Raw genomic sequence first — 27,641 nt, 5'->3', positions numbered from 1 at the left:
CACTGCGAAAAGAGCGCCGATGGTCAGATTACTTCACGAAGTCTTTCAAAGAAAATTATGATGCTCTCCGTGTCCCACGCGAAAGGAGGAACCAATCGGCGACTTTGGCCCCCGATCGCGGCCAATGGAAGAATCATGGCAGTTCCACTCGACCAGTTCGAAGATCAGCGCGAGTCAAGGTGATTATACCACATAGCACCACTTAATCTGGATACCATAAGGGTGGGAGGCATGGGACAGGGAACCAGCACAACTCCCCCTCAAGGGGGAGTTGGGGAGGGATCGAGGACGGGACCTTGAACTCGAGCACGGATGGTTAGGAGGTGCTAGACCGCTATGTGGTGGCTACCCCAGCACGAGCCTCTCTGAATCCAGACAATCCAGTTAAGATCCTGTCCACCGCTACCAGCCGCTCCTCATTGGGGCATACCGGGGCACCACATCTGGTACTACTTTATTGTTTTTGGAGAAATGAAGGCTTGGTTTCGTTTCTCCATTTGAAGACAATTTTTGCTTTGTTTGGTAATAAATATCTGATAATATCAATGGCTCATATCAATGGAACACTCGGAGAAACGAGCTATTGGTGCTCTGTCATAATTTTCGTGTGCCACAAACAAAAAGGTATTTATGAAGGGTAGGGAATGTTGCGTTCGCAAAATATAATGCATCAGTGAGTCTTTCGCAATTTCAGAATGGCCAAGATGAAGTTGAAGAGCTTCGACAGTGAAAGACCTTCACATCTACCGAAATCACTGAATCTTTCGAGTACCCAACGTCAACCGTACACATTACATTACGGAGCTACACAGTTTAAGCGAAGATCGGCAAAGAAAACACAGGCTAAACAGAGTCAAAGAAGATTTCAGGGGCTATCTGAGGAGTACTAGACCAGAATCCAGAAAATCCGAGAACGGTGCTTCGAAAATTTTCCTGCGAACATGGTAGTGAACTTAACGATCATCCCGTGGGATCGAGGATTCAACTAAAGGATTAACCTCATCTTTATCGGGGTGTTATCAAGGTTCAGTGTAGTGCATGAACCGCAGTCAGTTGAAGACAGTGCGTCCTCGTTGATCGAAGAGACAATAGAAGAGCAGGGCTGTTGTAAAAAAGGAAGCTCTCCGCAAGGATCCTTTAAATGAGATATAACAACATTTTTTTTGCATCATTGTATACGAGTTTAAATGAACAACGTTTCGCATAGGACGTCTTTTGTTTGGATTCTAAAGACGCACCCTGTATTTGTATGTGTGCCTTAGCAATAAAGGGTTAAAGGGTTGTAGTGCGTTACGGGTTATTTTATTATTAAGCATTTGAGCTTTACCCAATAATGAGTTCATTGGCTTTTGTGTGTTTTTGTGAGTTCACAGAACTAATCATTCAAACGCTTTTCCCTCGCTGAAAAGTACGAAATAATGGATTCTGATCCTACAGTACTGCTATCTTAACTGCAGGCCGAATTTTTTTTACTTTTAATGATTAAATGGATACAGCACATCAAAATCGATGATGTTGGGATCTCACCACAAATAGGTTGCGGAGGGGGTGCAGCTCACGACTTTAATCCACCAACATTGCCTTTCGTTGTTGCGTTCAAGCAACCATTAAAGGCATCACCCCACGAATCTGAGGTGATACGGGTTTAAGGTGGACTGTTCGTATATGGGATAGTAGATTATGGAGAGGGTGGTGATTCCGTCCATTTCTGTTGCCGTAAAAGACGGCCTAGATTGTTCGATTTGTTTGTTTGTTGTGATTGTTCTGTGAAAGCAGATGCTCATATGGGTTAAATGAGGGAATGTGACGTTCAGAAAATTTGCAGAACGCGCATAAATCACTTTTCTTAAATGCGAACTTTTCAAGTTTTTAGTGATTCCATAAGAAAAGTAAAATCAGTTCTGAGCTTGATATGGATCAGCTATGCAGGAATACACCTAGAACATCCTGGATACGATATCAACCTGCCAGATTGAAAAAGGTTAAAAGGGTGAAAGTTAAGCCTTTACGTTTGACAAGGAGCATTGTACATACTTCACAACTTACCTTATTCTGCATTGTTAATCATTAGGAGATTTGAAGGAATTGGCATGGTATGGTGCAGTTAATCAGTGGGGTATAGGGTTAATTTTTGGTCATTGCTGAGATTCATTGGATTTGAAAAGTATGTTCTCAATTTCTGTTAATTTAAAAAACCTTTCTTCCGAACCCCTTGAATGTGTAGCAATGCATAACCAAAGCCAGTGTTTGGTAAGCAACTATATTCCATACTATAAATTCAGGTAATTAAAACACGTTTTAAAGGGACAGTAAGAGAGGAGAGCTCCCTTACTCCGGATGATTGCCTGATACGGCAACGCAAGAAAATGACGAAATTGCAGAAATCATTTAAGCCGTCAAAGTGGAAAAAATTGATTACATGACGCACGTTCGCTTGCATCGGAAGCTGCCATTGAAGGCTATCGTAATTCCGAGCTGTGAGTCTAGCTATCCGCAATTCGGCTCATCATGATGTATGGATCGGAGACTTGGGCAGCCCCATCAACGGTTTTGAATAGGCTTGACTGCACGGAAGGAAAGCTGCTTAGACGGCTACTTGGCTACTTTTGGCGAAGGGTACGCCACAGCTGAGATCTTTACGCAGAAATTGATGTGGTATAGCGGCGGATGACACGTGGAAGATACCAATATCTTGCACCGCCATCGAAAGTAGCCAAAGTAAGTCGCTTCTTTGGTCATGCATTAAAGAGACCGGCAGATTGCCTCGTTCAACGAGTTCTGAGGAGTTTGCCGGGTTCGAGCTGGAAGAAGCCACGTGGCCGAAAACGGAAGTTCTGGACTGAAGTGGTGAAAGAGGACCTGACGGCACTCGGCGTGGATAGGCAGTTCAGGCGAGACGTAAGGTTTCGCAGAGTATGGAATAGTGACGAATGGATTGATTCTGTGCAAGCTCTCGCAGAAGATCAAGAAGGTTGGGCGCGAGATGTGTTCAAGGACGGCACACCCCCGGCGAAGATGCGGGTATTCGCGTCAGGCGATGACATCAGCCTGCCGATTAATTCAAGTAAGTCAAGTAAGTCAAATAAAGTAATTTCTGCAATAGTTCATCGTGAAAGTGCATATATAACACTTTAAAAAATGTGAACAAGATCTCAGCGGAAACGCAGAAATATGGTATAGAAACATAGAAACATCTTGAGTTTTAACTAATTTCAACTTCCAAATGTACCTAGTTGTTAGATTGAGTTAAGTTTTACCAATACCAATACGATTTAAAGGCATCGTCCCACGAATCTGGGGTGATACGGGTTTCAGGTGGGTTACGTCCATACGGGGTCGTAGATTGTGGGGAAGAGGTTGATTCATTTCTTCTTAATCGCAGTGAAAACCGGGCCGGAAGATGAGGCTTCGAGCGTTTCGGGGCACTGTTGTCCACGAAGAGTTGTATTGTAGCGCCCCAGCTTTGTGCACGCGTCGCATCTTCCGGGCCTTTTTTTACGGCGATTAGAAAGAGGTAAATGGAATCACTCTCTTTCCCACAATCTGCGACCGGCATGACCTACCCGAAACCCGCACCACCTCAGATTAGTGGGGTTATGCCTTTAATCAAAAAATTTACTTTCTACTTTATTACCACGGACAAAACAAGTACGCTACTTCCTAATCCGTTACTATTGAAAATTTTGCTCCTATACGAGTGTTCTTCCAATGCTACTTCTTCTTTCAATCCTATAATATTAGTGTTTTCATCTACAGAGCCCGGTTGAGCCAGTGTACTCCTTGGCTATACTGCCGGTGCTGCTCCTATAACTTCTATGGAAGAGAGCATCTTGCTGGCTGATATGGATGGATTCCACTAATCTAAAACGTGGTTCGATAACTTTGATAATAGCTCAGCTTTTAATTACCTAACTTGTCTTCCTATATATGGATGTGTTTATGTCCTAACTAAATTACTTGAGTCGGAATCATACACGCAACTGATCCTTGCTCGTTCGTATTCTTTTTTCTATCGTTAGTTATGTGCTTACCGTATTTGTCTGCATTTGTCGTTGTGACATCCTTCTAGGAACGCCATTGAGCGCAATAAATAAATAAATAAATAAATAAATAAATAAATAAATAAATAAATACAAATCATTTAACCTTGTTCTGACCCTTTGATCTGAAAAACTCATTCCACATGCTCATGACAATACCAACAATTAAAGGCAGCATACCTCGAATCTGGGGTGGTGCGGATTTCAGGTGGAGTATACGGGGTCGTAGATTATGGAGAAGGGGGTGGTTCCGCTCATCTCTCCCTGAATCACTTCAAGCAGCCGGCTCCTGAATGCTGTTTTGTACGATGCCTTGCAGCGCGCCACCCTTGCACGCGTATCGTCCCTTACTGCCTATCGGGGCAGTCTGAATCGATTTTCGACGAATCGCAGGCGCTGAGGCGGCGCAAGTGGTGGAGCGTTGCAACAGATGACGTCGTACAAAACAGCAATCTGGAGATGGATGTTTGCAATGATTCAAAGAGACAGACGAGGTAAAGGCACAGAAAATCTCTGTTATCTTGTGAATGACACTTCGTTTCATTGTTTTTTTAGGTTTCGTCCTGTTTACAGACTGCCTGGCGAACTACAATATTTTTCAAATTTCTACTCGCTGAATTGTATCCACCATCAGCTACTGATATTCGTGCTATTTAACTCTGCATAGAAGAAACTACAATATATATATATATATATTGCTGTGAACAGTGGTTTGATTCCAAAAGCTTAAGAATTTCTGGATGTTCTTTTTGATTATTCCTTATTATTATTTCTTTGATGATTAGTCAACGAAAGGTATTTTTGCATCCCACTCGCTGAGTGATACAAAGATCAAAAAAGTTATTCAGGATGATAGAGCTATTGACGGTGTCAAAGGAGCAGTCAAGCTGAGCTCAGATTTCAGACTCGCTTTCTCAATTCATGGACGAAAAACGTTGCATAAAAAAATAATTTCTTTTTAAATTTGTCGTAGAACCTATGATAATAGTAGAATAAAGTTTTTTTTTTTCTCAAATGGAAGTATGAACGAAGACCATAGTTCAACGATGATGTAATAACCCTGAGTGGTATTCTTGTACTTAACGTCCGCGAACTTAACAGTTCGGGGATAGCATCAAAGTTGTGAAGACTAGAATTTTAGCAGTTCATGCCTACATATAATCAAGAAAATGTAAGCACAACCTTCGCAAAGTCCGTTAAACTTTAGGAAATCGAGAAATAAAACTGTGAACATCGTCTGTGTCACTTGTGCTCCCGTTGTTCGTCGATTCGATCAAGCCGGCACTAGTACTACTTTCATTTGTTCCAATCGCGTGCAAGTGTTGCCCAACGGCTTCTCTTCACGCAAGCTATTCGAAGAGCATTTTTCTTGAAGGACGTAGCAGCGAATATTTTGACTGATAATGTGTCACCCAACGGATTTCCCTCACTAGGGGGATCAGCCGATTAGTCGTGAGGCTTTCGCCTCCCCGGGTGGCGGATAGGGGTCTAATCGCGGGACAAAATCGACCTTGTGCTCGTGTCATGAGCCAGGACTGACTCATGACATTCTTGTATCCCGCACGTCGGTCCGGCCAAAAGCCTGCAATCAAGTGACTGGGAGGTGCAAAAAAGGAGGTTTGGAGTCGCCTCCAACAAATAAGCTCCACATGTCCACTCCGGGAGAACGGAAGTTTTCCCAAAAACTCATGGGACTAGAGTCTTGCAACCTTCCCCGTAGGTTTTAAAATTTTTTTGTAATAACAACAACTATAACAGTAATAAAAAGGAGTCTCTTGATTTGGGAAGAAAGCCTGGTACAGTAGGGCTAGGAAGGACGGCTTGCAGGAGTTATATAGGTTGAGGATGACGACCTGTACTTATAACGCACGTACGCTTGCATCGGAAGCCGCCATCGAAGATCTGATGATGCAAGCCAAGAATATCAAGTCATCGGACTGACCGAGACGGGACGATGTCACCCTTCCAACGCCGTATAAGAACTGTTCTTAGGAACATGCGACAGTAGAGGTGTTGGTGGAGCTGGCGTCCTCGTCAACATGAGTATGATGAACCTGGAGAGGCTCTACCGAGAAGATCATGCCTTCTACAGGGTCATAATTGGTGATTTGAAAGCCAAAATTGGCCCCAGAAGAACGCCTGGAGTACCTGGGAACCCACGTCCAACAATGGAATGAAAAGGGGGAGAAGCTCTCCGAGTTTATCATGATGACTAAGACCATCCATGGAAATTCGCAATTCCAGAAGCCGTGTTCTCCACGCTGCACGTGGGAGTCACCCGGTGGAGGGCACCGTAATGAAATAGACCACATTATCGTCAATAAAAGGTGCTGCCTGAAGGAAGTCGCTGTTGTACCAAAGTTCTATACGGGATTGGACCATCGCCTTATTCGAGGAAGATTTTCCTTCACAAGGAGAGGAGAAAAAGCCGCCAAGTTCAGAGAGAGAAATCCCAGAACTATCATTAACTGGGATCTCTTCGCTACGCTAGCCTGCTTTTTGGAAGATTCCGCAATGGACAACATCGACGAGGAATATGACCGGCTCGTTGAACTCCTTCACGACTGCGCGAAGAAGGCTGAGAGTTTCAAAACCACCTAGAGACGACTGTCTCTTGAAACTCTTGAGCTGATACGCCAGCGTGGAGCAGCACCAGCCGCAGGGAACCCAGAACTCACGTCCGAGCTCGCAAATCTTTGCAGAGAGGCGATAAAGGAAAATCCTAAAAGGAGAAGAAGTGAAGTGAAGTGTTGGCTGAAGCTGCAGAGGCGGGGAAAAGCATCTGCTATGCCCGTCGATACTTCGCCAGTCGCAAGACGAGGATGACTGCTCTCCGGAACCCGAAGGGAGCAACCATTGCATCAAGAAGGGGAATGGAGAACATCATCTACGACTTCTACTCTGATCTCTTCGACAGCCATGTCCACTTGCCTCCTCACCATCTGAGGGAAGACGGACATGTCATTCCAGAGGTTCTCCCATTCGAAATACGACATGCTATCATGTCGGCATCTGCTCCCGACAGAATAAGACCAAAACACCTGAAAAACCTTCCGCCAGTACTCATAAATACCCTGGCAAGGCTCTTTACACGTTACCTGTCGGAATGAAAGGTTCCTAAACAGTGGAAGACCGGCAAGACCATGTTGTTGTATAAAAAGGGAGATCCACATGACATCGGCAACTATCGCCCAATCTGCTTACTGTCTGTCATCTACAAGTTCTTTACAAGAGTGATCCTTAATAGGATTGAAAAAGTCTTGGATAAAGGACAGCCATGCGAGCAAGCAGGGTTTCGAAAAGGATTCAGCACGATTGACCACATTCAATGAACATGAAACTCATCGAGGTATCACGAAAGTACAAGACGCCGCTCTGCCTCACCTTCATCGACTTGAAGAAGGTCTTCGGCTCAGCTGAGACAGAAGCGGTCCCGGAAGCCTTGGACAACCCTACTCAGTACATAAAGATATTTTGAGAGTTGTACAGCGACAGGGTGATACAATTTCACCCAAAATATTCACAGCCACCCTCGAGAACACAATGCGACAGTTGGAATGGGACGACATGGGAGTGAAGGTTGATGGTCGGCAGCTACACCACTTGCGCTTCGCTGATGACATCGTACTGATAACAGCTAGTGTCAGCCAAGCGGAACGAATGCTGACCGAATTCGATGAAACATGTGGATGCATCGGTCTTCAGTTGAATCTACAAAAGACGCTCAATGGTACGAACATATCCGAATGCACCAGCCACCAGCTGTTTATCTGGGTCGGGTCGAGGATGTAGTGAAGAAGACGTGAATGGGGCATCCGAGATCCATCTTTTCCTCATGAACATCGTCTTTTGTAGATTCAACTTGTAGACCAGGAACACCCGGCTCTGTGCTCACCTCTTCAACACTACCGCACTTCCTGCTTTGACCTATGCTTCGGAAACCTGGGCATTTCGCAAGCAGGAAGAAAACGCGGTGAGCGTCGTTGAATGCGCAATTGAGAGAGTGATGCTAGGAGTATCCCGTTTCACGCAAGTGAGGGACGGGATTCGAAGTTCTCTCCTACGTCAGCGATCGAAGGTTAGAGACGCCGTCACATTTTCCAAGGAAAGTAAAATAGGGTGGGTCGGACACGTGATGCGCTCTAATGACAACCGTTGGATCAGAGCCGTGAGCGACTGAGTTCCCCGCGATATTAAGCGCACTACAGGAAGACCACCGACCCGATGGTTAGATTTCTTCACGAAGTCCTTCAAAGAAAAATATGATGCTCGTCGCGAAAGGAGGAACCACTAGGCTACTCTGTCACGCGATCGGGACAAATGGAAGAATTACTGGAGCCCGCTCGACAGTTCGAAGATCAACGGGAGTCAAGGTGATCAAGGTGATCAAAGAGCACTTAGACAAAAAGAGCTTCATAAACATGTGCTTGCGCCATAGCTGTTTCAGTCTTTTTTAAGGGTGACTTCTCTTTAAAATGACGCAAACTATGCGTTTGTTGTAAAATAAGTTTTTCAATGGATGTATAAACGAGAAAGCCGTTGCTCAATGAGATCTTGTCTACTCGAGTGTGGTATTCTTGCCCGTAAAGAACGCTTCGGAGCTGGAATGTCATCAAAGCTATTGATGTTGGAGTCTGCACAGCGAACAAGTTGATTTGTTGTCGAGAAAGGAAGCAGTCATTATGAAGGTCATGAAATCGGAGAAGCAGGAAAATTAAATCTGCGAAAGAGGTGACGATACATGCACCTCTAGAAATTAGAGGAAAAAAACATCTGTGGTGTAGTTATGTCCGTGAATCAAACCGCATTTCGTATTTTGGAAAAAGTAACGAGATATATTACTGTGCAGCACTTTAACACAGTCCATTTTACAGAAAAATCACGAAGTTGCAAACTCACATAAAAACCATCAACCATCTGTAAACAGGTTGCGTAACGAAACCATTGCGGTAGAAATGAAAATGGTCGCAAAGTGCAGTATTCATTCACTTCCTGATGAACACTTCATAATGTCATCAAGAATTGTCATCATTACACTCGTGATCACATTTTGCGGTTTTTTCGCTGGAATTTGTTTCTCTAAACAATCGAAGGGCATATCGCGGAAGTAAAAAGGATTTTTTCTTCTCAGCCCCTTCCAAACAATTGTAGTGGCGTTTTTGAAGGAATAAAAGAAGCAAATAATAATAATTACATTGTGAATTTGAAACAAGAGAAATGTGTCGGAAATGTATTGTCAGCTGGAAGTAAACGTTTGTTATCGGAATTGTTGAAAAGATCGCTTTCTCACGTATTCTATCAGAACAACTTCTAGTATGACTCTGTCCTTTAATCTTTTTACACTGCAAACCGTTTGGTTCACTTATGTGGCTGCTGCAGACCAACTGAGATAATTCTTGTCTTCTGTCATCACTTTTCAAAAGTGCGACTTTTTGCAAATCCTCCATTTCTTCTTACTATTATTTCATCAAGATCCACTAATACAGTGAATATCTATGAAAAGTGGAGCACTATACAGGAGATAAGAGGACTTCGATTCATTTACAAGAACTGACTGCGGAACCGTAAAATGGGTTTTTTTCTTGGAAAGAGATGAAGGCGAAAATTTCTATTCGCAAGCTTGCAAGAATTCTCTTTGTTATTAAGAAGAAGGTAGCAGTCCTTAAATATTGTCGCAGTATGCACGTTACTCCTAAGAGTTGCAACAAAACGCAATGCGATGGATAGTTTTTCATGAACGATTAAACGTGTCTATAAATCTTAGCGTCAGTTGATGCACCCTGATGGAATGAAAATTTAAAAATTCTTGCACAACAAGGTTTCCGGAAATCTGTGGACTGGAAGTACTGACTTATTCAGTGAAACGGATCGATTCTCGAGATCGAAGGGTAAGAAGATGAAAGCCAGAGTGATTGACGTTGATCACACCTGGACAATGAATTCCTGAAAGCATAAACAATGGTTTGCTGAGGTCAAGCACTGCATCACATCAGTAAAGTTATTATTATACCTAACTCTTCTGTCGTGCCCTTAGGAAAGAGATACTTGCTGGCTCAGAAAGTCGTGCCACTCGTCATCTACAACCATCCATAACTGCAATACAACGGCTGGCTGCCACGGGGTCCGAACCGCACATCATTATCCACCTTGAAGCCAAGAACCACAACCACGTAACCATCAGACAACCTCCGATAGATCCATCTGTTATGTCGTGTATTTTATTGATGCCGTGTATTGATGTCATTAGGATAAACCACATTTGTAATCCGTATTATACCACATCCACGGATCTCCCTCACTACAAAGATACCAGCCGGTTAGTCGTGAGGTCCCCAAGTAGAAACAAATAAACTCCATTTGTTTACTCTGGGAGGAAAAACATTCTCCCCCTAACCCGTGGGACTAGAGTCTTGCAACCTGTCCATTGTATTTAAAATATTCGCATGCCTCAGTAATAGAAAAGAGTCTCCTGATTCTGGAGCGAACGGTACGGTAGCCTCAGGAAAGACGGGGTTGCAGGAGCCATGTAGGCTACCGAAACGGAAAAGGGCTGGGATGACGATCTGTGGTTATAACGCACGTACGCTCGGAAGCGGCCATCAAAGATCTGATGATGCTAGCCAGAAAGATTAAGTACGACGTCATTGGACTGACCGAGTCGAGACGACACCGTATATGAAAGGAAGAAGAACTGTTCTCAGGAACATTTGACAGAAGGGGTATTGGTGGAGTTGGTGCCCTCATCAACACGAGTTTTGAAAGAACATAGACTCTTTCGAATAACTTACGTGCGCCATCAACTTCCTCACCTCTGACTATCTTCGTCGCTTGCGCTCCAACATCAAGCTACGAAGAAGAAGAAGAAGAAGAAGTCGAAGGTTTCCATATGGTCTTGGAGAAGTTCTATGGAGAATATCATGCCTGTTACAATGTCATAAGTGGCGTTTTCAAAATCGACCCAAGAAGAACGCCTGAGGAAAACCCACAACCTTCAATAGATGAAGAGGAGGAGATGTTTTCTAAGGGTATCATGAAGACTAAGACCATTCATAGGAACTCGCAATTCCATAAGCCCTTTTCCCTACGCTGGACGTGGGTGTCACCCAGTATAGGGTACCCTAATGACCACATCATTGTCAGGGAAAGGTTGTGCTTGACGGATGTCGTTGTTGTGCCAAAGTTTTATACGGGATCGGACCATCGCCTCATCCGGGAAAAATTGTTTACCCGGAGAGAAGAGAAAACCCCAAAGTTCAGAGGGCGAGGTCCTGGAACTATCATTAACCGAAGTTTCTTCGCTGCGCTAACCGGCTTATGGGTAGACTCCGCAGTGGGCAACATCGATGAGAAGTACGACCAACTCGTTGAAACCTGCACGACTGCACGAGGGAGGCTGAAAGTTTTAAATCCATCAGGAGACGCCTGTCTCTCCAAACTCTGATACGCCAGCATAGAGCAGCACGAGCAACCATGAACTCACATCCGAGCTTGCAAGGCTTTGCAAAGAAGCGAAAGGGAGACCTTAAAGGGAGAAGAGCAGAAATGCTGGCTGAAACTGCAGAGGCGGGAAAAAGCATCCTCTACGCTCGTCGAGACTTCGCCAACCGCAAGACGAAGATGACTGCTCTCTGGAATCCGAAGGAAACAACCATTGCATAGAGGAAAGGGATGGGAAAAATCGTCTACTACTTCTACTCTGATCTCTTTGACAGTGTCCACCTGCCTCCTCACCTTCTGAAGGAAGACGGACGTGCCATTCTAGAGGTTCTCCCGTCCGAAGTACGACATGCTATCGTGTTGGTAAGATATCGCACCCGATCCTAAGAGAATAAGGCCAGAACACCTGAAGAACCTTCCGTAAGTACTCATCAACACCCTGGCGATGCTCCTTACACGTTACCTCTCGGAATGCTAGGTTATCAACCGCTGAACCAACAAAACCATGTTGTTGTATAGGAAGGGATATCCACATGATATTGGCAACTATCGTCCAATCTGCTTATTGTCCGTCATCTACAAGCTCTTTACAAGAGTAATCCTTAATAGGATTGAAAAAGTCTTGGATGAAGGACAGGAATGCGAGCAAGCAAGGTTTCGAGAAGGATTTAGCACGATTGACCACATCCACACTGTTGAGTTCACAAAACTTATCATTCAACAACTTTTCTCTTGCTGAAAAATACGAAATAATTATATGGATTTAATATTCTTATCCCACAGTATTGTATCGCAATTACAGGCCAAATTTTTTAAAACATTTGACGGTTAAACAGAGGCAGCACACCAAAATCGATGATGTTGGAATTTCACAACGAATTGATTGGGGAAAGAGTGCAGTTCACGAGTTTAATCCACCAACATTGGCTTTACCTTCCGGTTTGTTGCGTTCCAACGACTATTTAAAGTTCGGTTTTCCCACCTGGAAAGCATAGTAAGTATTAACAGTCTTAGCGAATTGCGGTCCGAAAAATACTTATATGGACTATGTATGAATACGTGATTGTTCTCTGAAAGCAGGTGCTCAAATGCGTTAAGTGAGAGAACGCGACGTTCAGAAAATTGGCAGGAAGCGCATAAATCACTTTTCATAAGCGCGAAAATTCCAACTTTTTAGTGACTCCACAAAAAAAGTAAGATCAGTTTTGAGCATGATATGAATCAGCTATGCAGGAATCCACTTAAAACATTCCGGATACGATAACAGCTGGCCAGATTGAAAAAAGTAAAAGGTAAACGTTAACCGTTAACGATCGATACCAATCTTGGCTACAGCCCAAGAAAATCAATTAAAAACTAGTATCAATTAACTGACAAAAAGCAAAGCAGCTGTATTCCATTCTCCAAATTTGAGTAATTAAACCACGTTTCAAAGGGACAGCAAGAGGAAAGAGTTCCCTTACTCCGGGATGATTGCTTGATACGGCAGCGCAAGAAAATGACAAAATCGCAGAAATTATTTAAGCCGTCAAAGCGAAAAGGAATTGGTTACGTGACGGACGTTCAATTGATGATTGCATCGGAAACTGCCATTGAAGGCTATCGTACCTCCAAGAGATCATGCTCCGGCTACAGTGAAACCTTCTACTAACTGCGGAACACCATCCAAGATTTTTCTCTACACTTTTTTTGAAAAAAAAAAAAAGAATTTTGCCCGTCGATTAAGTCAAGTGAGTTGTAGAATTTTTAGAATTCTATAATTTTCTTAACTTAATTGACGAACTGCTGTTAGTATCTGACCCCACTTGACTGCATCTTCATCAATGCTATCGTGGACATAGCTCTGCTTATCCCTCCCGATCTACAGCAAGAGTTCGAACAGTATCCATTCACTATTCACTCGTCACTAGTCATTGCCTGCGAATCTTGGCGTCTAGGGTGAACAGCCTACCGAATAACCCGTGTACTTAAATTGTGGATAATCGTCGACGAGTGGGTGCGTAACGAAACCGATAGTTGTTAGCGAAGACTCCACGCTCCCTTTAAGTATTTTGCCATTTCGGTTACGGTTTTGCAGTGTGCTGGTACGTATTGCGTAATATTTGAGCTAGTTTCGCCATGTAATTCTGCAAGTTGAATAGCTCGTATGTGTTCAGAGCGTGACACAACTGCTTTATTGCGTCTGGTATATAGTATATAGAGCCAACGCGAGCAAGTAGCAGTCCGATGTGTATAGTCATTCCCTTCGTCATTTTGTGAGAGCAGCATGATCGACGTGAAGATATATATATATATATATATATATATATTATAGAGACCCGTCAGGGTGGTACATTCTCACCAAAAATATTTGCGAACACTCTCGAGAACGCAGTAAGAAAGCTGAACGACGCGGAGGTGAAAGTTATTAATCGGCAATTACACCGTTTGCGCTTCGCTGACAAAATCTTTCTGATAACATCTAGCATTACTTAGACGGAACGAATGTTATTCAAATCTGTTGAAACTTGTAAAAACATCGGTCTCCAGTTGAAACTGAACAAGACGATGTTTGGGTGGAACGGATACATGATGTCCGGTTCACGCTCAACGGAACGAATATATCCGAAAACTTCAGCTATCCATAGCTACATAGGTGGAGAAATCAACATGCAGAACGAACTGTCCTCCGAGGTGAGCAGGAGGAAACGAGTGACTTGGGGATCAAGGACGTATTGAAGAAGACCAGGAACACCCATCTCCGTGCTTGCCTCTTTGACGTAACCGTAATTCTTGCTTCGATATATTCTTTAGAAAGTTGAGCCCATCGCAAGCAAAAAGGAAATGCGGTCAATGTCGCTTAATGCTCAATCATAAGAGTGAAGCAAGAAGTTTCTGTCTTTATGCAAGTGAGAGAATGAATCCGAACTTTGTCCAGCGTTAGAAAAAAATTTCAAAAAAGTTCGAAAATTAAAGACAGCGTCGTATTTGCCAAGGGATGTAAAATGAGGCCTGGGAACATCATGCGTTCCAACGACAACAGTTGGAGTAGAGTCATGGTCGACACTACGTTTCACGGTTTGGTTTCCACGCGATTTTAAACGCACTACAGGAACTCCGGCGGTCAAACTTCTTCACAAAATCCTTTGGAGAAAAATTTGACCTTTTCTTGTCCTCTGCACAGGAAGAAACCGCTGAGCCACTCTCGAGCACAATCTGAACAAATGGAGGAACCACCAATGCCAACTCGATCAATTCGAAGAACAATGGGAATCAAGGTGATCAGGATCTCGGGTGGCCTTCCACATGCTTCCGATCCACGTAGAAAAATTTCTACACGAACATTTGTGACATTTTAGATATTCTTTAAAATCATTAAATTTCTTTGAATGAAAAGACACTTATTAAACTAATTTAACTGTTTATTAAGTTATTTATTGTTTTAATTAAGCGCAGTTGGTAATCTTTCAAACTTGATACGTTTTTAATTTTTAATTTTTTAACGGTAATTTGTTATTTCAAGCGATCTAAGATGGAATTCCCATGCAAAGTAGTTCAAATAATTAAATTATTGTGTTTTTGAAATTGATTTATCTTTATTTTGTAGCCTGTGGTTGTCGCTCCACTGTCCTATTGTCTACAAGGACTTAAAGTGATACTTGCGTCAGCGTGACTCACTAGTAGGCTACAAAATCGTATCGTATCGTCATCGTGTCACCGCGATCAAGATACAAAATTCTCGAAATCAGAGAGTATTACCTTATTAGCATCTCCATTTGAATGCTTCCAAGGGAACCATCTCGTATCGTAAAAATGATGGTGGGACGAAGCAACTTTCTAGAATGGGCACTAACATCTGCTAAAATATCTGTACTGAACTTTTTTGGAAGAAAAAAATGCCGATGCATCAATTTGCGGGTCAATCTTAGTTCTTTCCCAAAGAGTATTCCTAAAAAAGGACTGCCATGCCGCTAACACCCGATCTTGTCTTTTTTGAAGTTCTTCTCTGCATTAATTTTCACAAAAACTTCACACCTCTATGTTGGTGAGATTATTGGCTGGATTATCTTAAAAATAACCTTTTAACGAACATTTTTAATGAGATAACACATTATTAATGAGTGAGTTTTTCGCAAGAGATCACTTACGTAAACAATGACAACTCTCAGATCGGAGAAAAGAAAACGGTGATGATTCATATGCTTTAAGAACTAACATTAGATTTTTTGTTTAGAGGTTATGTCTCGACAGCTCTCCTCAGAGCTGTTGTCGATTTGAATTAGGTAAGGTATGGTCGTTTTCTTTACCACTATGCCGTTGTACCTGAAATGCCACACTAAGCAAGAAGCTGGAAAATTGAACGAACAACATCCTGGAAAATGCTTGCATTTCTCGTACTAGTCGAACACAGTTTGCTGGTACATTTTTCGGGAGCGTAAATGTTCGACCTTTCTTGAATCTTGGCTCGATGACTGCAAGTATTCGATAGACAATGTCAAGTATTTGAGATGATATGTTGCAAACGTTCTGGATTTCCAGGCTCTGGATCAGGCGACAGCGCCGAAGCGTTAGCCCTAATAAAGGATGTTAACAATCTTGGGCATCGATTGACATTGCCCATCGAATACTCGTAGTCATCATGCCAAGATTCAAGGAATGTCGATCCTTTACACTTCTGAAAAATGTACCAGCAAATTGTTTTCGACAAGTAATAGAAGACCTTTCTTTGAGACAGAAGATCGCTTGCATTTCTAATTTGTTACCAGTCCGAGAATCTTTGGCTGAAAGGTTGTCATAGATTTCCACTCATTGCCTCTGAGGCCATTTTTATTCTTGAATGAAAGTGACACAAACTAGTGTATGAGAATTTCCTAGTGACACTATACACATTCAATATTATTTCTCACATATTTTTATCGGACTGGTGTAACGTAGGTGGCGAGAGATTAAGCTGCAACTGATCTTCGAAACCGCTCTAGTGCCAATCAAAAGTTTCACCCGTCCAAGATCGACAAATTGGTGCCAGCCTTGTCTAGAAGGAGAGATTCAGCCACTTAGTACCTGGAGGGCTCTTCAAGTTTCATTGCGCAGGCAGGAGATGGGTTCTCCACGAAACTGTTGTCGAACGGGTATAAGCATCACGAGCGGATTGATTACACCAGACACTTTGTATTTTTTGCCTATATTATCTGAATACTTTCTCACCAACCAGCATTTAGCTGACGAAAACTCTCTATTTTTCACTGTAAAATAAAATGCTGCTCTGTAGATATATTTCAAAGTTGGTTCCGCTAGAATTTTTTTATTACTATGCAGCATATGTGTCCGTATTTGCAAAAGAAGTTTCGTAAATGCTAACGGAATGTAATTTTACCATCTAAAAATTGTTCAAATACAAAAACTCAGTGAAAATTACTGAGCATTAGTTGTTCTTAATTGTCAAAGCGGCACAATTTGTGTACTTGGCTACAATAATATGAAGCGTCATTGTAGTTTAAGCTTGTGGTTCTACTACATTTCTAGGGTCTAAGTGTGACGGCTACAGTGTCGTGTCCCAGTGTTGTTTCTATGTTTCAAATACGTCCATAGCTTGTCTGAACCCTCATCCTGAGTGGAGTCCAGCTTGTTAATTGTTTTTTGTCCGACTTTTTAGAGAACCCTCTCCTCTAGACTACCAATATGATCATTTTTCCCCTGTATGTATCTGTGTATCTCTGAAATGAAACAAATTTCCAGACAAATGGATCTAAGTGAAATTTTCTACATTTTGAACGTAGTGCTTAACACAGCCATAATAATTGTGGATATCCTCATCATTTGGGCTGCTCTGAGGACTAACGAAATCAAACGTAATTTTGTGCTTCACATAATCGTAACGGCAATGGTACTGGATATCGCCGTTTATGTGAACACTATCTTCCACGATGTGCCAAGTTTTGCCTTGAACAGGGATATTTCACGTAAGTTAACAATGTCTGTACATATACACTGGGATATAGCTCTCGTTTTAAGCAGCAGCATGGATCCATAACATTTCCGTTCTGATTGTTTTTTTACAATGGTTCATGCAGCTACTATCTCTGCCTTTCCTATCATTTATACATTTTATTGCTGTCTTTGCTCCTACACAGTTTCGAAGCATGTCTGTAAAATATTTCTACAGCGTTAACGTAGTGACTCTGGTATCTGGTTTGCTTCTTACAGGTAAGCTATTTCCAACCTATTAATATTTAGAAATTTCGAATATTCTAGATGAAAACAGGGCTAAATCAAACGGCTATTTAGAAAATTGCAGCAGGTACATCAGAGTTACTCTGAAAGAAGTACCTAAGAACGGAAAAATAATGGGAACGAGGAAAATGGGAATTTTTGAGAGAACCACGAATATTTCCATTTAAATCGGAGAGCTAACCGTTCATGATGAATGAGCGCATGTGGTTAATGAAAATATTCCACTGAAAAGATACTCACACAAAGACTTTCTAGACTCGGTGCAAGTGTTTCGCATTTTCTTCGTGGTATTTCGAATTCTCTCTGGAACTTTAGTTACTGTTGAAGACGAAGTTTCTGGAGAAGTCGACTTGATACCTAAATCTCCCCTTCAAAATACTGATAAGATTTTTTGAAGCCAGATTTCTTCAGCAGTGGTGAAACATGTAAAAATCAAATTTAAAAGACTGAATAAATAATGACGATGACTAAATAATGGATTATTTTTATTCCAATAAATTGACCCTTACTAAATGCCTCCACAACGGTTTACCTCATTGTTTCATGAAAATGACACTGGACTACGATGAACAGTGGACGTACGTTCTCTGGCAGAGTCTCTCAAGTTGAGGACTCTGCGAATCTAGCTAGCGGTAAACCACGGCCAAAATTCACTACGGTCTTAGCAAAATGTCGCAAGGTGGTACTCGCAATGCTTCGATACATACAGGTTGGTCAAGACCAGTGGCGAACGCTATGTTCACTATGGCAGGGCAGCTTAGTATAGTGAAAAGTCTGCTTATCCCACTACGATATACATTCCTTCAGTGTCCTCCACACTGAGCCCTGCTGTCTCTGCCGTCAGACGGTGTGCCGATCAGTGAGAGGCAGTCGAATTTCAGGATGTTCTTGATTTTGAATAAAGGCGATTTGTGGATGAGTCGCGATAAAAACTGTTTCATACTTTGCTGTTACAACGTGAGAACAGCATTTCTAGCCGCGGACCTACATGACCTTCTCGGAGCTGCAGAGAGTATCGGATACCGCGGTTGGTTGTTCTGCAGTAGTAGAACCAGGAGCAGAACGATAGATAAATGACGTCATACTCGTAATCCGCAGAGAATAGGTTTTGTCACGAAATATAGGTGGTGTTAATTTTGTTCAGCTCCCATCTGTCGTCCAACTGGTCGATTCTCATGAGATCTTGTTGCCTCATCTGAGACATCCTTCTCCTCCGCTCTCTGCGCCAGGAAGAAAATTCTGAATTCTGAAAAAAAAATTCCCTTGCTTGGGATGTGCCAACGCGTTTTACTGCAATTCGTAATCGTTGAGGTCATGGAACTTTCGCAATGACTTACGGAAGCCAGCCGATGATTAAATCAGTGTTTTTGTCCTTCCAGACAACTCTGGTACCAATTTATCTACCCCGGAGGGATGAAAGTTTGGTTTTCACTACGGCGATTTCGAACAATCGAAAGTGTGGCGACAACGGATCTCTAACCGACTGCGCCACACCCAGCCGACACACCCTACATATTATATATATATATATATAAACTCAAGCAGAATACTGAAAACTTAGCATTTAATTCAACTGCTCAAGCACGGTATATGTCCTCACTTTCTAAGATCGCAAAATTATATCGAGGGCAATGGAATCGTTCGCTAGTCTGTCGGTAACTTGCTTGAAAGTGGCGTTTGAGGAGTTCCTCTTATTTTGTGAGAGCGTGTGAACCATTCGAAAATGTTCCCACAGAAATTTCGCAATCGGACGCAGTTCCTGGTAGAAATAATGAGCACCCGGAACTGCGTCCGACTGCTCATTATTTCCAAAATTCCCGGTTGTGGCGAGAGAATTCATATGAATTCACTTTGTGACCTATGTAGCCCATTATTACTAGTGAAAAGATCTCAACTCAAAAAAAAAACCGCATCTAATGAAATGTAACAATATGATCTCTTTTTGTTGTTCTGTGTCTAATAATTCATAACTGTTGCTAGTTCAGTACCATTTTTTACGAACCATTGTGGTTACAAATATTTCGTAGACGGCCATTATTGGTATTACGATTTCTCGAAACCATACACAAGTACATACAACATTTTTAATCTGTGGTTGCAGGTGAACGTGTTTGCGAATTCTTTTTGTTAGAATGTTCTCGAAGTAACATATGTTTAGGGGATTTGTGTTGCAATAGTTGTCATCATCGACACACTTATTCTTTGGAGAATTCTTCGTCTACGCTTCACCGCTGGTCAATTGCTTTGTTTTTGGCGTCTTCTACGTAGCAGGAACATTAACGTAACGAATAGAGTAAGTATTTGCACTCAAAGAGCCAATAGATCCCTATTTGAAGTCTTATTCTTATAGAAACCTTACATTAGACAAGAAGCTCGATTGGCTGTGAATTTTCTGATGTTGAGTGCGTGTTTTCTGCTCATGACACTATGCTTCAATGTCGTTGGAGGGTAAGGAAGTGTTTGAAATCATATGGCTATCAGCAGAAAAGTGTGGACAAGAACGAATAATCCCTACATCTCATTGTTGAAGTTCACAATGCAGCAATATCCGTTCAAAGTGTTTGCCATGAGATTCCCATCATACTTACTTATTCGAAAAAGCTGGGTAGGAAAGATTGGCGGAACGATGAAAAATAGAAAACCAGCTATGACCAGTTCATGGCACGTTAAGTTCTTTTTCTCAACTATAATGTATGTGTTGGTTAAAAGAAATTATAATAATGTAAAGTTGAGAAATTGCCAATTAATTTGAAATTATTGCAGTAAAATTATGTGCTAGAATCGAGCTATGACCTATGTTTTTCAAAATTGAATGACTTCTAGTTTCATTATTTTATGAAGGTTTTTTAAAAAATTTTTTAAAAGTTTTTTTCTGTACTCAGTACTATTTAAACTTCCTCTTACTAGCGCCAGAATTTCCGCATACGTTATGGCAGAGATACTTTTGTGCGTGATGGTTGTTTTCAGATGCGTAATAATTTTTTAAGATTTATTTTATATTTTTTACAATATTTTTTGTCATGCTTCAAGATTCATATGTTTCAGGAAAGGGATGTGGCAGGATCTCGCAACGAAACTTTCTTTCAATCTCAATCTGTCGAAATTAGCCATCTATGCGCTTGGAAATCCAATCATCCTATCTAGAATTCTGCAGCTGTTCGGGATTAACAAAACCATTTCAAGTATAAGAACCATCTCGAATATAACGAGGACATAGGACAAACGGAAATGCTCTCAAGCTGCATGAATCCTATCTGTTGCGTGCAAGTGGACCTCCAACAGAGAGAAAATGAATGAATAAGTACACGAAAGAATAGACGAAAGTGTAAATGAAGCATGTGAAAATAAAGTGTGTGAATAAAATAGTAATACAGATGCACTTTATGATAAAAAAAATCCACGTGTTTGTCAGCCTACACTTCTTGCGTCATCTTAACTCGTTTCCACTCAGACGAACACCTCTTGGACATTGGAACAAGGCGCAGAGTCTCGGCTATTTGGCGGCGGTAGTACCTTCTCGTTAATTACACCTTTTCATTATTAGACTGTTGGTTGGAAAAATGATTGTAGTTTTGTCTGCTTTTGCTCTAGATGCCGTAGGCACCTTTAGACCGCGGTTTCAGCGATTGTGTACGCTGCTTGCGAATACACTGATCAATTTAAAGGCATCACCCCACGAATCTGAGGTGGTGCAGATTTCAGGTGGAGTATTCGTATACAGGATGGGAGACTACGGAGAGGGAGGTGATTCCGTCCATTTCTTCCTAATTGCCGTAAAAAACGGCCCGAAAGATGCAGCGCCGCACAAGACTGGCGCGCCCCAATCGAACATCTTCTACAAAATGGTGCGCCAAAACGAATAAAACCGTATCTTCCGGGCCGTTTTTTACGGCAATCAGCAAGAAATGGACGGAATCACCTCCCTCTCCGTAGTCTCCCATCCCGTATACGAATACTCCACCTGAAATCTGCACCACCTCAGATTCGTGGGGTGATGCCTTTAAGGAGTTTTCGTCAAGTTATTAATTTTTGCTGTGTTTTCTCCCTGCACTCGATGAAGCCTTGTAAACTGAGGCTCTCGCATATTTTGACTACGATTTTATTCATCAGAAGCCGGGAGAAAGTATCGATTTTATTGATCGACTGATTTCTATGCAGAGTAGCTTTGTCGACAGCGATTATACATTGGGTACTAGAAGCAATCGGCATTCTCGATTTTTATCGGTGCAACCTTTTTTTTTGCGTGAAGTGCCAACCTTCTTGATCTATTACATGCTTTTTTAAGGACAAATCTATCCAACTCTTCTTTGCACTATGAATGCAAAGATATCCAACACAGACTAGATAAATGTTTCTGTTCCACAATTACTGTGTCCATATCAGAAAAAAATATCAATCGCAATATGAGGAAAACTCACTTGAAAATATCCAATGTTTCTTCTAAGATGTATTCAGAGTGTTTCAACGAAATGGGGCAACAAAAGTTGTCGTGCGTATTAATCGGAAGATGCGGCTTCGAGCGTTCCGGAGCGCTATTTTCTAGAACGAGTTCGGTTGGAGCGCGCCAGCCTTGTGTGCGCGCGCATCTTCTGGACCGTTTTTTTACGGCAATTAGGAAAAAATGGACGGAATCATCCTTCTCTCCATAATCTAAGGTCCCGTATACGAATACTCCCCTGAAGTCCGTACCACCTCAGATTCGTGGGGTGATGCCTTCAAAGGCAGCGTATCACGAAACAGACTTACGCTACGTACGTGGCACACTGCCTTTAAGCGGTATGTTGAAGCCTCTATGGGCAAATATATTGTTTGGTGGTGTAGATTATGAGTATGAACGTAGTTATGCTCAATTCCCATTAATCTTACCTAAGGAACGATGTTAGAAACCTTGTTAGTTCCCACGAGGGAGGTTAGAACATGCCCTCTTGTACACGCTCCGGTCTCCTCACCAGCTTATTCAATATTTTCAGAATCGTTTGAGGCTTACGAACGCGCACCTATACAATGATTTGCGAAGCCTAGCAGATGTGTCAAATCAGTGTTTTTTTTATAGTCCCAGACAAGTCTGGTCCCAATTTATTGAGCTGGAGTGATGAAACGCTTTCTTGGCACTAAGGTGGTTTCGAGCCATCGGTCGACCACGCAGACACAGGGGAACTTCTTGCCGACTCCCCTACACCCGCCTTTTTTTTAAACGAGGATAAGGAGAGATTAAGAGAGTAATCTACAACACAAACTCTTAGTTTTACATGGGGTACATGTCAATTTCGTTATAAACTGCCCATAATTCCACCCATGAAGTGTGGAATGTGCTCCGAACAAAAAGATCGGGATCTATGAATCGATTTATACTGAGATTGTATTTTTCGTGCTTCTGGACATGCAACTTTTAACGTCATTCGACGCTACGAAGTTCTAAACCTATCATCAGTTCCTTATTGAAACTGCCCTTAAATTCTTTCATGATTTCTTTCGAATTTGGTAAAAAGTTGACCATTACATAGTTTTTTTTAAATATCATTTCTTCCTTATCCTAATAATTTTGTGGCAGTTTCTTCCTCTGTTTCAGAAGAATGTAAGGAATAGTGCATGGCAAATCGCGTTGAAAATACAGGATACCTGTTGCATTTTCCTGTTTCCATGGGGTTAGCCTCTTCGGTGACGAATGTTGGAATTTCGTTGCACTGTCTGACAACACTCCACACAAAACTCTTTCACTGGTGCGTATTTCAGGTTTAGTATTTGCACACGGGATAGTAGATTATGGGGAGGGGTGTGATTCCGTCCATTTCTTCCTAATTCCCGTAAAAAACGGCCCGGAAGATCCGCGCGTGCACAAGGCTGGCGCGCTCCAATCGAACTCCTTGTGGAAAATTGTGCGCCGGAACGCTCGAAGGGCCGTTTTCTACGGCAATTAGAAAGAAATGGACGGAATCATCCTTCTCTCAATAATTTACGATCTCGTATACGAGCACTCCACCGGAAATCCGTACTACTCCAGATTCGTGGGGTGATGTGTTTAAGGAAAGCAGCGCCCAGCTTTCTTCTACTTTCTAGTCTTAGTGAAATGAGCAGAAGATCATCCAATCTGTATCGATGGACGAAAGGATACGTAACGCATCAGGGTCAAAAGTTAGCTTCTATCGAGTACCACACTAATCTATAACAAATGCTTGAGTGAATTTTTACCACACTTTCTAGCACGTGGCTAGTCCATTAACGAACAAAAAAAACTTAGGTTTCTATCTTAACCAGTTCCTTTCTATAAGCATCTTAATGGTCACATTTCGTATAGTCAAAACAAGAAAGTAACACCGGCTCCGGTAAATTTCAGCTGGGCTGACTGCTCCTTCACTTTAACTCCAAAACGACTTCAAATTCGAGAAGAGGATTCGTTCTTTAATTCTTTTTTTCTTCGATTCTGTTCTTCTCTTAAAGACTTGTGTTCCTAACAAACAAAATTGGAGAACTTCAAAGGAAATTTAGAAAAAGGATGAATGAATGACACTGATTATTTTTTAAAATAACAAAAAAGCATGTGAAAGAACTGCGAACAACAAATCCATTAAAAAAAGCGCCTGACGAGAATCGAAGAGAGGACGATTTACGTTAAAAAAAACGCAAAGAGGCCGAAGATTTGGAGGAGACCATCGGTTAGAGAATATTTCGAAAGCTATGTAATATGTAGATACAAGTCGTTAGAATTTGAAAATACTGGCTTTTTCAATTCAAAAAACTTAACTTTAATTCTCATCATTTTTTTAAAGTTTTAAATTTATTTGCATCTTATCTTTCAATAAATTGATGGAATATTTCAAAGAAAAATGTATTATGACATTGAAAAATAGTGTAATATTTGAATATGAATGCAATTTTTCAGATGTTTCGACACGATGCGATCCACCAGTCTCTAGTATCGTAAGAACAAGGCAGAATGAACTGTACATTCGCCGATAAATAAAATATATTTAGCAGCCTTCTTAATAGCTAAGATCCTTGCAGAATCGGTATAGGGAAGCTACTACGGCGAGTCCTCAGATCTCCCCGTCGACTACGGGAAGCATTGAAAATTTCTCGCATTACGCGCTGATAATTGCAAACTGTTAGGCACTTGTAATTGGTTTCTTATTGTACGCGTGAACGTAAAAACGACAAGGCCATAATCAGTAATGCATAAAATGCACGCTGAACAGCAGGTACATGACATGGAGATTCGTTGACCCCATCATACGATATTTGTCTGGAACCGTTCATTCGAATCGAGGACGTCCGAAGAGGCAGTGGACGCATCTCAGCGTCACGTCGTTTCACTGCGCTAACGAACACACCTACTACTACATTGCCAGACGTAGCGACGTTCCATCGGTCGATTAGCAGCTCTGTACGAATCACACTCCACTCTCTTCTCATCTGCATTTCTTATTGAATACGGTAAGCCTATGCTGATCTTGAGTTCAACATAGTTGATTAAATGAGGCCGAATAACTGTTATTGTACAAATAACTGTTGTAACGATGGCAAAAGTTAGGAACCTGCTATATCTTTGATTAGGTAAAGTTTTTTTTTTTGAAAGTTTTTCTTCCTCGCTTTCCTCCCGGTTCGGCTTCAGACCGTACCCTCCCGGTTCCGCTTTAGACCCTCATTCTCTCCCGGTTTGTCTTTAAGCCGTTCAAATGTAAAGCTGAGTTTCGGCAGGTAAAGTTAGAAATAAAGAAAAAACTAGACGTCGTTCTGCATGAAACTCGTCCCGGAAAAATTTCGGTACCACAGAATGGAACATGTAGCCGTGTGCGGTGTTCCTTCTTTGTTTTCAAATTGACGATGGGATTGTGAATCTGACGTAGATTTTAGTGACCCACTGATAAGGATTTGAGCGGAGCCAGCACAGGGTGGAACGATTGAAAGCTACCAGTACTAGATTGATTTGAATAAATACTACAAACCCTCTGCTGTTCGCATTTTTACAAAGTTCATTGCCATAAAATTTGAAGTAACAGTTGGTCATTCGGTTTGTAAAACTAATTAGTGAATTAAAGGCATCACAACGCGAATCTGAGGTGGTACGGAGTATTCGTTTACGGGATAGTAGATTACGAAGAAGGGTGTGGTTCCGCCCATTTCTTCCTAATTGCCGTGAAAAACGGCCCGGAAGATGCGGCGCCGCACAAGGCTGGCGCGCTTCAGTCGAACTCCTTGTAGAAAATAGTGCGCCAGAACGCCCGAACCGGTATCTTCCGAGCCGTTGTTTACGGCAATTAGGAAGAAATGGACGGAATCACCCCCTCTTCGTTATCTATTATCCTGTATACGAATACTCCATCTGACATCCGTACCACCTGGGATTCGTGGAGTGATGCCTTTAATACAAGGTTGTAAGTGACTAGAGGCTTAATTTGTTCCCTTTGCCATGTTCACTACTATGTTTTTGGATTAGAGGTCTTTCATGGACAAATCCTCGCTTGACTACGTGAATTAATTATTGTCACTGTATTTAAAAAAATGTATGAATTTTATTGTTCACATCCGTTACCTAGGTAGACCATACGATTCCATTAAAAAAAAACTAGTGCCTGCCATTTTTCATGAGGAAAAAACGTAGGTTCAAGTATCTACCAACTTCTCTCATGAACAGAATTGTGACGCGCCGGTTGGTCAAGCTGTCGCCAATGTGTTAAACTGAGCTAGAAATAAAAAAGGCTTTGTGAATTTTTGTCTGATAAATTGCTATTCACAGCATCTACAAAAACGCCTGCACGAGCAGCTATCAAGAAAATTTTAAGGGAGAAATTAGAGAATTCCGCAGGGGAATTTTGAGACTTTTCTTACATCTTTGCTTCGCTTGAACTCATTACAAAGGAATATATTTACTAACTTCAGGTCCTCATGCATTATGAGTTCACAATCCTTTTTTGCCTCCTGCCTTACGGCTTCTCTCTGATATGTTTGAATGGCACAAGTGCTATTTTTATTTCTCACGCACAACACCGGAATTTGGGAGACGGTTCACTATGCTATGACCAGTGCATTACATCGAACTGTACAGGTAAACCACTAAATCGCTTCCGTAAAATCAGTTAATGACGATCAGAATATCAGTGACAGGATTTAAGAAACGTAAGAAACTAACTGAAAGAGTCTCATCAAAAGATTAACGCTATAAACCCTGTTTCTTCAATTTTTCTTCAGAAACAAAGCATCCGAGGACGTTATTAGCTTTCAGGAGTCTTCTCTCTCTTGTTTATTAGAAGTGACACTAGAAGAAGTGGTGTGCATGAGTTTTTTTTATACTCGCCCGACCTATGCGACATGTGATGATCTTTATTTATGATCACTTTGATTTAAAAAAATGGTTGTGAGAGTTGAGCATGTTACTGCGCGGTGTATTTGCACTTTCCACGACTTTTTGAATCAGTGGCGCGTATCTTTTGGAGTACTTGGCTTGTTAGTTTTTTGTTTGACATTTTTGTTGACCACCAACAAAAAAGTGTTTTACTTCTTGGAATAGCTCCCCTCGCTTCCAAAAATTTTGCGAAGCTACCGATAATTTGCGAAGTCTACATGCACTGACACCTGTTTTGATCAGTGTCCTCGTCGCGTCCTCCTCATCTCACCCTTTTCCGTCTTTGACTCACACTTTTTGGTCCTAGGTCCCTGCAGAAGTCGAGCGCAAGTCACCATCAGCGGCTGGCAGAGGTTGGGATTGAGACGGGCCCATCTTTCCAGTTGAACTGCAGCGATGGGTGGTGCTAGAATGGGCCCCACCACGATCCTAACCGCTATGTGCCGCAGCGTCGCTTCGAGCACAACCGCTTACGCAACTGCGCCGAGGTTCAGGTGGTTTTCAACCGACTATAGCTGCATCTGTAAAAGCGACTAAGCAGTCATTGAAATTGCATCTACAAAACCAAGAAGACAAAAGTGAAAATACAATACGATGGAAAAGTGCATATTGGT

The 27,641-nt window shown here is 41.9% G+C and overlaps 6 protein-coding genes across 8 annotated transcripts; all 6 read left to right on the top strand.

Moving 5' to 3' along the window:
- Window positions 1-57: 57 nt before the first annotated feature.
- RB195_015416 (uncharacterized protein) lies at window positions 58-890 on the top strand (the record flags this gene model as incomplete). The annotated part of the gene is made up of 2 exons (XM_064206120.1): window positions 58-179; window positions 695-890. 2 exons carry the CDS (start codon window positions 58-60, stop codon window positions 888-890), a joined length of 318 nt encoding a protein of 105 aa, XP_064062001.1.
- A 1,777-nt stretch (window positions 891-2,667) lies between these two features.
- RB195_015415 (uncharacterized protein) lies at window positions 2,668-3,767 on the top strand (the record flags this gene model as incomplete). Its single annotated transcript, XM_064206119.1, has 2 exons — window positions 2,668-3,064; window positions 3,757-3,767. The coding sequence occupies 2 exons, from the start codon at window positions 2,668-2,670 to the stop codon at window positions 3,765-3,767; spliced, it is 408 nt and encodes a 135-aa protein (XP_064062000.1).
- Window positions 3,768-4,817: 1,050 nt separating this feature from the next.
- On the top strand, window positions 4,818-6,217 carry RB195_015414 (uncharacterized protein; the record flags this gene model as incomplete). The annotated part of the gene is made up of 3 exons (XM_064206118.1): window positions 4,818-4,835; window positions 4,889-4,907; window positions 6,033-6,217. 3 exons carry the CDS (start codon window positions 4,818-4,820, stop codon window positions 6,215-6,217), a joined length of 222 nt encoding a protein of 73 aa, XP_064061999.1.
- Window positions 6,218-6,245: 28 nt separating this feature from the next.
- RB195_015413 (uncharacterized protein) lies at window positions 6,246-6,641 on the top strand (the record flags this gene model as incomplete). Its single annotated transcript, XM_064206117.1, has 1 exon — window positions 6,246-6,641. The coding sequence occupies one exon, from the start codon at window positions 6,246-6,248 to the stop codon at window positions 6,639-6,641; it is 396 nt and encodes a 131-aa protein (XP_064061998.1).
- Window positions 6,642-6,862: 221 nt separating this feature from the next.
- On the top strand, window positions 6,863-11,699 carry RB195_015412 (uncharacterized protein; the record flags this gene model as incomplete). 4 transcript variants are annotated; one of them, XM_064206115.1, is made up of 6 exons in its annotated part: window positions 6,863-7,012; window positions 7,311-7,443; window positions 7,567-7,814; window positions 7,909-8,013; window positions 10,810-11,390; window positions 11,456-11,699. In XM_064206115.1, 6 exons carry the CDS (start codon window positions 6,863-6,865, stop codon window positions 11,697-11,699), a joined length of 1,461 nt encoding a protein of 486 aa, XP_064061994.1. The 4 variants fall into 4 exon arrangements, with proteins under 4 accessions (XP_064061994.1, XP_064061996.1, XP_064061997.1 ...); XM_064206116.1 differs by lacking the exons at window positions 10,810-11,390; window positions 11,456-11,699 and having other exon boundaries at window positions 7,567-7,770; window positions 7,896-7,966; XM_064206114.1 differs by lacking the exons at window positions 6,863-7,012; window positions 7,311-7,443; window positions 10,810-11,390; window positions 11,456-11,699 and having other exon boundaries at window positions 7,584-7,770; window positions 7,896-7,966.
- Window positions 11,700-11,708: 9 nt separating this feature from the next.
- The window catches only part of RB195_015411 (uncharacterized protein), a gene marked incomplete at both ends in the record, with an annotated part of 30,726 nt that continues 14,793 nt past the window's right edge, over window positions 11,709-27,641 (top strand).

The sequence above is a fragment of the Necator americanus genome, chromosome V, assembly GCF_031761385.1.
Source record: "Necator americanus strain Aroian chromosome V, whole genome shotgun sequence".
NCBI lineage: Eukaryota > Metazoa > Nematoda > Chromadorea > Rhabditida > Ancylostomatidae > Necator > Necator americanus.
Note: the sequence above shows the minus strand (reverse complement) of the source record. Positions and strands in the feature narration are given on the sequence as shown.